Raw genomic sequence first — 14,304 nt, 5'->3', positions numbered from 1 at the left:
TGCCACTGCCCAGCTGTGAGTGCTGCTGTATATTCTCTGGAATCACCTGGGCTCCTGCTGAGAAAAACTGTCTTTGGGACAACAGCTAGACTTCTGACAGTGGATCTGGGGCACGGTGTTGTTTTAGTGAGAGATGTGGTCTAAAAACTGGAGCAGGAAAGGAAAGATTTAAAAAGTGCATATATGCACATTTTAATATTTCTCTATAGAATTTATGATAATAATGCAATTTTCGGCCAGTTTCCTAGATTTAATAGACTTTATATCAGGGTGATTTTTTGTTTTTTGTTTTTGTTTGTTTTGATGTTTAGGGAGGCTGATGTTTACAAGTTAAAGATTTACTATCTCATCATCATGTTCCTGAGTTGTTTTATTTATCCTCACCAGAGGATATTTTTCCATTACTATTTAGAGAGAGTGGGAGGGAGGGAGGAAGGGGGGAAGGAGGCAGAGAGAGAGCGAGAATGAGAGCTAGAGCATGAGAGCTAGAACGAGAGGTGAGAAAGACACATGGATTGGTTCCCTCCTGCCCGGGATCGAACCTACAACCAAGGTATGTGTCTTTGACTGGGAATCAAACCTGCAACCCTTTGGTGTATGGGGCAGCGCTCTAACGACTGGGCAACTGGCCAGAGCGGTCCCTCTGTTTTAAAAACAAAATCTCAAAATCTCAGTTTAGATGAGTCTTGATAATTTAACTCATAATAGTGTACTTTAAAAAAAAAGAAAAGGAAAAGCATCATTTTTTTTTTTTTTACTGAGCAAAGTCTATCAGCTCCCGTGCCAGCTGGAGGTGCAAGTGGGGCCAGCACCGGCAGCAGGTGCAAGTGCTGGGCAGGACCATGGCACATGGGAGCAAAGAATTTTCAGTAACCACCAGAGGCTCACCCCGATGACAGCAACCGATGCCCTGCCTTGGCCTGATGCCCCTGCTCACCTGCTCGACCATCTGCCTTGGCCAACGCCCACCATGTTCAGCGCACATCATAGCAACCGATTGTTTGGTTGTTCGGTTGTTCTGATTGTTCCACGGTTCAGTCTATTTGCATAGTAGCCTTTTATTATATAGGATTCCCTATGTTGTACTTTACCTCCCTATGACTATTTTGAAACTACCCATTTGTACTTTTTAATCCTTTCACCTTTTTCACCCAGCCCCACCCCCCCACCCACCCCACACCTCTCCCATCTGGCAATCCTCAGTTTGTTCTCTGCATCTATGTGTCTGTTTCATTTATTTTGTTCTTTAGATTCCACATAAAAGTGAAATCATATGGTATTTGTCTTTCTCTGTCTGACTTATTTCACTTAGCATAATACTCTCTAGGTTTGTCTGTGTTGTCGTAAGTGGGAAGATTTTATTCTTTTTCATGGCTGAGTAACATTCCATTGTATATATGTGCCACATTTTCTTTATCCAGTTGTCTGTTGATGGATACTTAGGTTGCCTCCATCTCTTGGCTACTGTAAATAATGGTGCAATAAACATAGAGGTGCATATATCTTTTCAAATTAGTGTTTTGGATTATTTCCGGCCAATACACAGGGGTGGAATTGCTGGGTCATGTGGTAATTCTATTTTTAACATTTTGAGGAACCTCTATAATGTTTTCCATAGTGGTTGCAGCAATTTGCAATCCCACCAACAGTACACAAGGGTTCTCTTTTCTCCTATGGAAGTCTTCTGTGTAAGTTTTTTTCAATGAGCAATGCAATGCATTTGATTGGTGAATTGGACAGAGGTTACAGAATTTTTAAGGTGAAGATTTTATCTAGTCCACTGCCCTCCTGTTTACTTATGTGGAAACTGAGAGCCAGGGTAGTCAGGTAATTTGCCCAAATTCATATACTTTATCCCATCTGACATCAGAACCTTATTCTTTCCACTTTAGTGCCTCCCTTAAGAGCCATGCTTTGAGAACTGTTATGTGTTTTTTGGTTAAAGTTATTAATTTGTAACTTACTGCAGCATCTAGATATGCTATCATTTGGAAGAACTTTTAATTTTTTTCTTTCAAAATCACTCCAATCAGCAAAACCTCTTGCTTTTTATATCTTTGCCTGTGTTTTACTGGGCAGGGGATGGAGGTAACCTGAGAGCCTATTTCACTGCACTTTGGGAGTTTTTGTGAATAGTAATTTTAAAACTTGATAAGTATGGTTTTACTGTAACTGTAAGTAATTTAGGTATTATTTCTTACAGAGCTTTTAAAATTGGTAATAGGTAAACATTTACTCATTATGAAATAATCTCTTAGTTTTATAGATGGATAAATATAACAAGAGACCTTCATTTAATTTTAAAATAATGAAAAATTATTTTTAAATGAGATATGAAACTGATACTGCATCTAGAACTTTTCTTTCAAGATAGACTTGTAGCTCTACTGATAGTATTTTTTTTTGGCATCCAAATATTATTTCATAACAGAAGGTATTATTTTACAGCATTGCTTCTCCTTCCCCCCTCCACTGGCCCCCAACTATGTCAACTCCGAAGGGCTGTCCTTTGTCATAATGAATCCCTGTCTCCTTAATCTAGAGAAAGTTCTTTAAGTTGTCAATATTTGAGGAGGGTATAAGTGTATCATTACCAGCCCTGGCAGGTCTACAGTCAGAATTAGGCACTGTTTTTGGCCGCTGCAGCACTGACTGCCAAGGCTGCAGATCAGGCCTGGAGAGAGAGGCAGGGTCTGATCTGAAGCCTCTGTGGCATCTCTTGATCAGCTCTTGCCTCTCTTTCTCTCTGGGCCTCATCAGCAGCCATGGGGGCTGCTGATCAGCCCCGCCTCTTTGATTAGGCCTGGAGATAGGCTCAGAGACACTGACTGGCATAAAAACTGACCAATCAGAACCAAATCTGGGTAAACTGTGAGGAGCCTATGGCTGCCTAGGCAGCTTTTGATGCTGACTGGCATAGAAACTGACCAATCAGAACCTAATCTGGGTGAACTGCGAAGGCAGAACCTAAGGTGGGGGCTGAGGAGGGGTTTTAAGGGCAACAGCTGTTTGGTGTAAGGTGTAAGAAAGTGGTTCAATTTTTTAATGACCGCTTTGGCAGTATAGTGCATATGGCTGGCTATCAGTCCAGATATAGGGATTGTGTATTTTTGTCTGCCAAGAGCATCTCCTCCTGCTGAAAAGGCCCCCGCCCCCCAATTTAAGCAATCCTATCCTATATAATCCTATCTAATAAAAGAGAAACATGGTAATTAGCATACGACCACTACCCTTCCCATTGGCTAATCAGGGCTATATGCAAATTAACTGCCAGCCAACATGCAGCCAGGCAGCTTGAAACTAACATGAGGCTTGCTTGCTTCAGTGACGGAGGACTCCAACGTTCCCCACCTGCCACTGAAGGCCTCTGAGCTGCAACTCTAAGCAACTATGTTACAAATATAGAAGCTAAACAAAACCCCAGAAACCTGCTTTAGTCCATCGGGCTTCAGCCAGCAGGATCGCAACATTGTTTCAAATACAGAAGGTAAACAAAGGCCAGAAACCTGCTTTCAGCAGCAGAGGCCTAAGAGCTGAAGCCTCAGAGCTAAAGCTGGCCCAGAATAAAAAAAAAAGAAAAAAAGGAGCAGTTGGGAGCTTCAGTCACCTGCCAGCCTGAAAACAGCCCTCAGCCCCTCACCCAGACTGGCCAGGCACCCCAGTGGGGACCCCCACCCTGATCTAGGACACCCTTCAGGGCAAACTAGCTGGCCCCCACCAGGCCTCTATATAGTAAAAGGGTAATATGCTTCCCAGAACCGGGATCAGCGTGATAGGGGGCAGCGCCCAAACCCCCTGATCATCCTGCGGCTCTGTGTGTGACAGGGTGGCGCCACAACCTTCCCATCGACCCTGCCTTGAGTGTGACGGGGCAGTGCCCCAACCCCCCAATCAGCCCTACCCTGAGCGTGACTGAGGGTGGCATCGCAACCTCCTGATCCGCCCTGCTCTGTGCATGACAGGGGCGGCGCCCCAACTCCCCAATCAGCCCTGCTCTGAGCCTGACCAGGGGCTGCACCTAGGGATTGGGCCTGCCCTCTGCCACCCAGGAGCAGGCCTAAGCCAGCAGGTCGTTATCTCCCGCGGGGTCCCAGACTGCGAGAGGGCACAGGCCGGGCTGAGGGACCCCCCCTTCCCCCCGAGTGCACAAATTTTTGTGCACCGGGCCTCTAGTCTATACTAATAAAAGGGTAATATGCTAATTAGACCGGGTCAATCAACCATCTTCTGGACGTCCGACTTCCTTCTGAACAAAGCCATGGTAGTGGGGGCCGAGGCAGAGGATTAGGGGTGATCAGGCTGGCAGGGGAGGGCAGTTAGGGGTGATCAGACAGGCAGAGGCAGTTAGGGGCAATCAGGCAGGCAGGCAGAGACAGTTAGGGGCAATCACTCAGGCAGACAGGGGAGTGGTTAGGAGCCAGCGGTCCCAGATTGCAAGAGGGATGTCCAACTGCAGGTTCAATTGGACATTCCCCAAGGGGTGCCCGATTGGAGAGGGTGCACGTTGGGCTGAGTGGAACGCCCCGCCTTCCCCCCTCCCCCCCGCATGAATTTTGTGCACTGGGCCACTAGTTCCTATATAAAACTCAAGGTTGCTTACTGTTTTTGATAATACATTTTTAAAACCAACTGATTTAAAGAGTACCTTTAAATGAAAGGCTACTTTCACTAACTGTATCCCTTTGAACACACACTATATTATGTTTCATAAAATATAAAGGAACTCACTTTTGAAGTTTTCTTTACCCCACACCTGGACCTATACGAGACTTATCTAGTATTGTATTCTTAGAAAATGTTTTCTTTTTGTTTCAATATTATCAAAGGGATTTGGGGGAAATGGTTCTCTTTACTTTTGTAGGGTTTGATGGCCAGCGGATAGCTTGAGGAAAATTATTTATACCATCTTGGTGAATTTGTAAGTCATAAACAGATAAAATGCTTTCTAATACTTAAAACTCTTCCCTAAATTTTCTACTTTTGTGCATAACCTCCCATGTAGTTTTCAGTCCTGTTCTCCTGGGATTTATACATTGGGACCTTACTATGTCTATTATTTTAAGAGCACCACTCAGAGTGAAACCTGCTGCTTTCTTGTGAAGCTTTCATTGCCCAGCAGGTGAGGGTAGCACTATCTTTTCATCCCCCTGTCAGTTGTGGTAGCAGCAAGATCGACAGGAGTGTCACTGCTACTCCTAATACCACTGCCACCTCCGCAGCCACACAGAATCAGGGGGAGAAATTCCCCACAGGAATAAGAAAAAGTGTAAACTGGGCTGGGGAGTAGAAGAACCATAGCTACTGTAGTACTCCCCAAAATGTGATCTTCACACCACCATAGATTTCTTCATAATTCTAATTACAGAGCAACTGCTGTGTGAGCTTTGCTTCCCACTTTCATCTCCACAGCCTGCCTGATCCGGTGATCAGTTTTTACCCTCCCAAACATTTTTATTTTATAAGATTTCTCAAGCACCAGATATAGATTTAAAAAATACAAACCCTAAACACCCAAGTTGAAGATGAACATGCCTTAGTACTTCCAGGCGGTCTTTCCTCCAGCATTCCCTGTGGCTCAGTTACAGTGGTTTTTACTGGAAGGTACAAACCAAAGCTGCCGCTAGGATTGAGGCTCCAGAGGACATTCTCACATTCCTAAGGTGATGACTGTCTATACTCCAGGAAGGATTTCTTTCTTAAAAGTGAGTTTTATTAAATATTTACATGCTTTTAACATTTTAATTTTTAGTTGCTTGTAGTAATTTTCTTGTAAGTGCCCTCTGAGGAAGGTCTGAATTATTTTTTTCCATTTTATAGATGTTTGAATTGAGGTATAGATATTGACTTATATAGGATCATCAGCAAGTTATAAAGGTGATATTGATGAAAAAATGTTGAAATCTGTTCTGTTAGGTTTAAAGTTATTTTAAATTATTAATATGCATATATTTGTAGAATAATAACAACTATTAGCATTGTAACTGTTAGAATGAAAAGCAAATATAATAAAAGTAGGTAAATGGGGAGACAAAAGTTGAATTTCAGATTTGAGTTTGAGTCTGTTAGGTAGCATATGGCCAAAATGTCTCTGAGTCATACACTAGGTATTGGAGACATAGAAAACAGAAGATGTTATTTGTGCCCTGCTGTAGTTATTTTCCACTGACAAGCAACACTGAGTAGCACTATGGATGAAAGACATGGAAATACAGTACTTGGCAATAGTATATCTTGTTCTTTTGTCTGCTACTGAGTAGCAATTGAAATGCAGTAATTATTGATGCTTCCATTATAAATGCTCACATATGCTTTCCATTGTTCTTATTTTTACCTTCTACTTCTCATTTGTTTTTCTTCTTTCTCTTCTTTTCTACCCTTTCACTTACCTTATTCACTTGCATTTGTAAGAATGAATTTACAGATTTGAAATCTTAAAGAAAAGTTTCCTTCAATTGTGGTGTGTAATACTCAGAAGTATACATTCTATGGCAAATAGCAATCCGAATAAACTTGTCTTGTTGGTTGTTCTGCCACTACCTCCTCATTTTATTTCCTCTTCCTCTGTTGTCATCATTGTTGTAGTTGTTGTCATCATCATCATGTAGATCTTAGGGAAACTTTCCAGCTACTTAAGTGGAATTCACTGTCTTAAAATGTGACTATGTAATTCTCCTCCTGTTTTTCCCCTACTATTTTTTTTCTCTCGACTACAGTGGTATCTGAAATCTTCTGTGTGAGACTGGTTCTTTGTAGTTTGTATTTCCCTCAGTTAATATTTGGTTTGCCATCAACTTCCTTTGTATTTCTTATTTTCCTTCATCTTATGAATTTTTATTTTCTTTTTATTTTTCCCCAATCAAGACATTTATTCAGGGAACAGGAAGGTAAAATGCTATAGAGTCTATATGCATTTTGTTATTTGTCATCTTTAATGTTAGGAAATTTACATTTTATTTAATTGGAAGACATGGTAGAGGGACTATGGATAAATACCTTAAGATCTAGCATCACTCTGTATGTATATTGGATATTTACTATTGCTGAAGGCTTCTTTTTTAATCTCCCCAGGAAAGGAAGGAGAGGGTATCCAAACTTGAGTCTTTTCGTCATTCAATTGCTGGACTAATTAGGGGTCCAAAATCTGCATTTGGCTCTTCAACAGTAAGTACGATGAACTCTATGTGCTACTGAAAATAGTCATTGTCTAGCTCTTTCTGATATACCAATGAATATCATATGTATATATTTCCTTACAAATGGAAAAGTAAGTACATATTTTAACTTTTTGTATGTATATGAGTTTGTGCATGCATGTATATAATAAAACCCTATGTCACATTGATGTAGGGAGAAAAGAAATAAACTTGTATTATAGACTTCCTGTACTACAAATAAATATTACAGGAAGCATTTTATGAACTTTTGTACTTGGTTAGAAGAATAGTATAAACAGATCTCTTTTCCAGTGAAACATTTTTATAAACAGATTATTACATATGCATTTTTACATGTATCATTTTTTATGTCTGTTCATAATTTTTAGAACATTAATAATAAAATTGAAATCTGTTTGAAATTTGGGTGTGGCATATTACAATGATGCATAGAGTATTAGTTATCTTTAGTAATAGTGGCTATAGCCTAACAAGATAAAAAATATTCTTATCCCCTTTATATAGTAAAACTCCAAAGTATATTTTTCACTTCATTACCTGTAAAACTTAATTTTTCTAGCCATGCTTTATTGACAATAGAACTTTACAATTGTATCTTATTGAATGCTGGCCAACACAACAATATTCAATGTAAGTAATTACATGCTTTCCCCATCCCTCTAAGTTTCTACCTAATAATACCTTAATGTTTTTTCTTACCTTTTATAATTTCCTTTTTAAGACAATGTGACTTAGTCTTATTTAGAAAAAGAAAGTATTTCCTAAACATAGATTACTTAAATTTCCATTCATATTTTGGATTTGTTTGCTATAATTCCTTTTGAATATGTGAAACATGTTCCCATATGTATTTACCCCAAACAATAATCTTTTATATGAAAAGTAAGTCAGTTAGCAGGTATTTTAACAAAAAAGGATATAATTATATTTTTATATAAAAGAGATTTTCTACTTATATTTCAGCCTTTGATGTTGCCATTGTCACTTAGACACAGTAGTTCTGTGGGAATAGGGAGGGAGCTGTGAACTATTGCAGACCATCTCATATGGCATCAAATAGCAAATGAAAAGAAAAATAATTATAAGTAAAAGCAACATGATAGAGTAAGTCTCTCTCAAGGCCTATTTCCTACCCTTATTTTCTTAAGCAATTGTTTGACAGTTTTATAGACAAATAGTAGTTCCTAGGACTTGATTTGTGATTTGACATCAAAATAAGTGTAGGAGATTTGATTAAGAATTTATAAGTTCCAAAGATCGTTTTGCAAAATTTTTATTTGAGAAAAAAAGTTACTGAGATGAAATATTTAAAAAGTTTAAAGAAGAAAAAAATAGATTTTTGAAAAGAAATGTTCCAATAACTGTTAGCTTTTCATAAAATTATTTAACAAGTCCATGAACTAAATGGCATAGTTAAGTTGTCATTAACTCACCTTTATTTCACTTAGGTCAAAGGCCTTTGTGCCAGCTGTTTATTGGTGATCTAATTTATGAAAGGTGTCTCCTTGCCCCTAATTTTCCTTTTTATGTGCTGTAAGATCAAGCTTGACTTGAGTAAAATGTTTTAAATACTTGAAAACCAAGACCCATTATAAACTCAGGGTTTCCTTCTGCTTGATTCTCAGATGTAAAGGTAGGAGATTGGAATTTAGAGCTTTAGAAGTTTAGCGAGTGACAGAAAAATTAGAATTTATGATTGTGGAAATGGGCTAATACTCTGCATGTTTCTTTTCCCTACAACCTAGGATGCTAAGAACCTTGTGCCCTCAAGACAGGTGTCTAGGATGCAACAGTGGTTTCTGAGACTTCTCATTATGTATCTTGCTTTGAAGTTCATAATTATAGGAACATCAGCTTTTGGCTGTAAATCAGGGTTGAACAGAAGATAAAGAGGTTTTGTCTTTTAAGATAGTAATTTACATCTAGAAACAGAGAAATTGAGTTAACTCATTATGATGGAGTTATACAGGGATGCTATCCTAAAAGTATGTTGGGTATATTATGCACAATCTTAATGAATTAATGGTATAAACCATAAGTTTTAAAATATCTGAAGATATTTACATGTTATTTTCTCCATTTACCTTATTTTCAAGTAAAATAACTAAATTGACAGTGATTGATATTGGTAAACCCTTGGTGTTTACAAACTGCCTTTTCCTGAAATGAATGAAAATGCCTTTCCCATAAAACATGTACTTCATTTAGGCATACATTGTGGTCTGGTTTTTAAAATAAATTATCAACATCCTTGAATTCATGAAATGTCCTTTGCTTCTAAGAAAGTGTTCCCTCTGAATTTGAGAATTCTTGGGACTGTTTACTTCCTGAAGGTCCAGTGCTCACATTTGTGTCTTCATGATGAAGGCAGTTATTATTTCCATCAGTTAGGTGCCCTTCATTATTTCCTGATTTATTAGAAATCTCATGAACTAAAAAGATTGAGGCAGCCTGGCTTATGACACTGTGTTACACTATGAATAAATTTACACAGCTGTTTCTCTAAGGCATTAGGTATCCTACTTATTTAGAGAAGGAGATGTTTTCCTCAAATACATAGGTAACTAAGGTCTTAAGTCTTAATGTGAATGTGAAGGTTTCAGGTGCTAGGCATGATAATCTAAGGTGTATAACAATTTATCTAAGGCGCTACTTAATCATAATTTAAAATTTTTCTGATGTAATATAGTATTTTTTAGAATATTCTAATTTGGTAAAAGTAAAATAGAAGGGACATTTTGAATAACTATACATGTGTTTTCTCTATAAAAACTTTGCAACATTGCATAGTTAACCATATTTAAAATATTTTATGCTGATATACTTCACACAATGTAGAATTCACCATTTTAAAGTGTACACTTAGTAGTTCTTAGTTTACTCACTGCATTGTGCACCATCATCACTACTTGCAGAATACTTCAATGTCCCCAGTAAGATACTTCATACCTATTAGTATCAGTTCCCCTCCCCCTTTCCCATTTTCTGGCATTCACTACTCTACTTTTTATCTCCATGGATTTGCCTATTCTGTATATTTCTCCTAATTATATAATATATGACCTTTTATGTCTGGTTTTGTTCAGTTGGTGTAATAGTTTCAAGGTTAATCCTTATTATGACTGAACTAGAGGCCTGGTGCACAAAATTCGTGCACTCTGCGGGGTGGGGGATGTCCCTCAGCCCGGCCTGTGCCCTCTCGCAGGCCAGGAGCCCTCGAGGGATGTCCAACTGATGGCTTAGTGCTACTGTGGAGGCGGGAGAGGCTCCTGCCACCACTGCTGGGCTCTCCATCCATGAGCCCGGCTTCTGGCTGAGCGGCGTTCCCCCTGTGGGAGTGCACTGACCACCAGGAGGCAGCTCCTGGGTTCAGCGTCTGTCCCCTGGTGGTCAGTGCGTGTCATAATGAGCGGTTGAGCAGCCTTAGCATATCATTAGCATATTACACTTTGATTGGTTTAACGGAGGACCGGATACTTAGCATATTAGACTTTTATTATATAGCATAATATTCCATTGTATGGATTTATCACGTATATTTTATCCACTTACCAGCTGATAGATATTTGGGTTGTTTCCACTTTTTAGCTAATATTATGAATAATGCTGTAGTCATCTTTTATGTGAACATATGTTTTTATTTCTCTCAATTGTATCCCTAGGAATTTCTAGGTCACATGGCAATTCTATGTTTAAGTTTTTGAGGAACTGCCAAACTGTTTTCTATAGTGATTGCATCATTTTACTTTCTCACCAGCAATTTCTCCACAATCTCATCAATACTTATTTCCCATTAAAAAAAAATTGTAGGCATCCTAGGGGGTGGTATGTTATTATAGCTTTTATTTGCCTTTTTTCTGAGTACTAATGATGTTGGGCATCTTTTTATATGCTTATTGGCCACTTGTATATGTTCTTTGGAGATATGACTATTTCCTTTGCACATTTTTAAAGTGGGTTACTTTTTTATTGTGGAGTTATAGAGTTCTTTATATATTTTGCACTGAAGTCCCTTTTCAGATATATAATTGAAAATGCTTTTTCTCATTTTGTGGATTATCGTTTCACTTACTTGATAGTATCCTTTGATAAAAGTTTTTAATTTTGACAAAGTTCAGTTTATCAATTTTTCTTTATTGGCACATGCTTTTGGTGTCATATTAAAAACAAACAAACCTTGCAAATCCAAGGTCATGCAAATTTTTACCCTTGTTTCCTTCTGAGAATTTTGTAGTTTTAGCCCTTAAATGTAGGTCTTTGATCCATTCTGTATTAATTTTTATATATGGTATGAGGCAGAGGTCTAAATGTAATCTTTTGGATGTGGAAGCATATTAAATTTAAAATATTAGAAAAAAGCAACAACAGTTTCTCTACTCAATTGAACATACTTAGATTGGAACTTTAAAGTGAAATTTTAGATAAAAATAAAGCAATTACTTGCCTTACATCTAGGGACATGAAAGTAGAATTTGTCATAATAATATTCCCATTGGACTTGTCATCGCTATTTATTTTAGTGTTCTAAACAGTGTGGCTAAAATGTAGAGCTTTGAGGACAGTCTAACACAGTGGTCGGCAAACTCATTAGTCAACAGAGCCAAATATCAACAGTACAACGATTGAAATTTCTTTTGAGAGCCACATTTTTTAAACTTAAACTATATAGGTAGGTACATTGTTATTAACTTAATTAGGGTACTCCTAAGGCTTAGGAAGAGCCACACTCAAGGGGCCAAAGAGCCGCATGTGGCTTGCGAGCCACAGTTTGCCGACCACGGTTCTAACAGATCACTTCAATTAGCAGTCTTGATGGAAGCAAGAATGGCAGAGAATTAGCTGATAGATGAATTTGGCATTAACTGAATATTGTATCTGATGGTAGATGTTTTATATTTATTGTCATGATCAGAGTGGTATTACAATGTTATATCAGTTCTAGGCATATGGTCTTTTTTTTCAATTTACTAAACATCTTAAATAACTTGTGAGTACCTCTGGGTACTGAGGCCTGTTCTACATACAGCATCATCCCATGCTGCAGGAAGTTACAATTTTGCTTTGAGAATTATTTCTCAGAGTCAAGGCAAGAGGTGTTAGATAGGGTTAATTGCATAATCTGAAAGCCTACTGGCAATCATAAGGGCCCATTTCCATTGGAAATCCTTTCTTTTTTATCCTCACCCTAGGATATGTTTTTATTGATGTTAGAGAGAGAGAAAGGGAGAGGAAGAGAGAGAAACATTGACCAGTTGCCTCCTGACTGGGGGTTGAACATGCAACCTGTGTATGTGCCCTGGCATGGAAATGAACCCGTGACCCTTCGGTGCATGGGATGATACTCTAGTCCACTGAGCCACACTGGCCAAGGCTCTGTTGGAAGTCTTTTAAATCAGGTTATTTTTAATGAGATCTGTTCTAGTCCTGCAAAGAATGTGGTCCTTCTCCAGGGCCATCTTTTTGTTGGAGAAGTTCTATAATACGTGGTTGAGCAAGCAACTTTGGGTTACACCTTACAGCCCCTTGTGAGTGCTAGTTATATATATTAACACCCTTCTAATAGCATCACTCTTTGACAAATGTTCTTTAAAACATTTTAAAAATATTCTAAATATTTTAGAATAAAGCATATTTTGGTCCAAATAATTGTTGTTTTAGACATTAGAAGAATATTTAATTACTTAACTCTTCTTAAAATTCATATTTTCTATACTCTATTTGCATATTTTTTAAAATTTTCAAATTACTTTGTAAGATTTTAGGAAGTAAAAATATTGGAAAATAAGGATATGCTTCCATACTATAGAATAATATATTCAATATGATTTGCTTGGTTTTAGAAAATTAGATAATGATAATTCAGCTATATTTAACTTCTATATTTCCTATAATGTTAGCATTATAGTGCTTGGCTTTCACTGTTGTCATAGGGCATGGTAGTTTTTTATGCATAACATAATAAACTGCTTGTGTTTTTTAGTGTTCTCCTTCAAGTCTAGCAAAGCAACTTTTTATCCTCTCTAATAAGGCATGCTATTTATTTAATTCAGGTTGAATATTTTATATTTTAAACCTTAGTTGTTTTCTTTTATTCTTAAAGTCTTAAATTGCAACCAACCCCCTTTTTTCTGCCCAGACACTAAGATTTAGAAAAACAATGTGGGAAACCACTATTGTCTTCACTAGCAGAGAGGTGTAGACAGAGAACCTGGAAGGCTGGTGACCTTTGAAGCCCTAGCAAAGGTCAGAGCTGTGCACCACCTCTGTTAATCCAGATAATGGTAGCTGAAGCAACCTCCCACCTTTAATCATGTAAATCCGTATTGATAAGAATAAGTCTTTGGGTCACTGTAACCTCCCTGCCTAAGGGCTATACTATGGGTGGGTGGATCCCGAACCAAATAAAAGGCTGTGCGGCCTGAGCACCAGTGCAAGTCTTTCCTCTTGAGTTGGACTTACCTGCCTGGCCCCCATTATTTCCAAATTATCTCTTGTCTCTTCTCTTTCATTTGTGTGCGGCTCCTCTTTCAGATCCTGAACCCTGAACCACATGGGACGTGGAGGGAAACATTTACCACAAAACAACAGAGAAATTTTTTATTTTTTTGCATCATACTGTTGCTATACCCGTGCTGAATTCTTCTGTACAATCAGGCATGTTTAGGAAGACTAAATAATCTGCTCAGACTTGCAACTTTTGAATCACTAGCATTGTCACATGTAATTTTGAAGACGGGCTTATCAGGATTTATTTTCTATAAATAAACTATATAAGGGAGCAAATATATTATTTTATATTTTTGCTCAAATGATTAAAACAAGTGACCCAAATCATGTTAAACTGATAATGAGCGTGTCTGATATGACTCAGTGGTTGAGCGTTGACCTAGGAACTAGGAGGTCATGTTCGATTTCTGCTCAGGGGATATACCTGGGTGGCAGGTTCCATCCCCAGTAGGGGACGTGCAGGAGGCTGCCAATTGATGTTGTTTCTCTCTCACTGATGTTTCTATCTCTCTATCCCTCTCCCTTCCTCTCTCTCTAAAAAAATTACCAAAAAAAATTTTTTTAAAAAAACGGCTTCCCCTCCACTATATCTCTGGCAAAAAACTTAGGTAACCTATCAAGA

The 14,304-nt window shown here is 38.2% G+C and overlaps 1 protein-coding gene across 10 annotated transcripts in view; it reads left to right on the top strand.

The window, feature by feature from the left end:
• The window catches only part of FER (FER tyrosine kinase), a 293,802-nt gene that overhangs the window by 105,465 nt on the left and 174,033 nt on the right, over positions 1-14,304 (top strand). For all 10 annotated transcript variants that reach the window (XM_059693942.1, XM_059693943.1, XM_059693946.1 and 7 more), the window contains one exon: positions 7,069-7,161. In XM_059693942.1, the coding sequence (XP_059549925.1) occupies positions 7,069-7,161 (93 nt within the window). The remainder of the gene's footprint in view (positions 1-7,068; positions 7,162-14,304) is intronic.

Source organism: Myotis daubentonii, chromosome 4, assembly GCF_963259705.1.
Source record: "Myotis daubentonii chromosome 4, mMyoDau2.1, whole genome shotgun sequence".
Taxonomy (NCBI): domain Eukaryota; kingdom Metazoa; phylum Chordata; class Mammalia; order Chiroptera; family Vespertilionidae; genus Myotis; species Myotis daubentonii.
The sequence above is the reverse complement of the archived record's forward strand: the minus strand, read 5'-3'. Positions and strand labels throughout refer to the sequence as shown.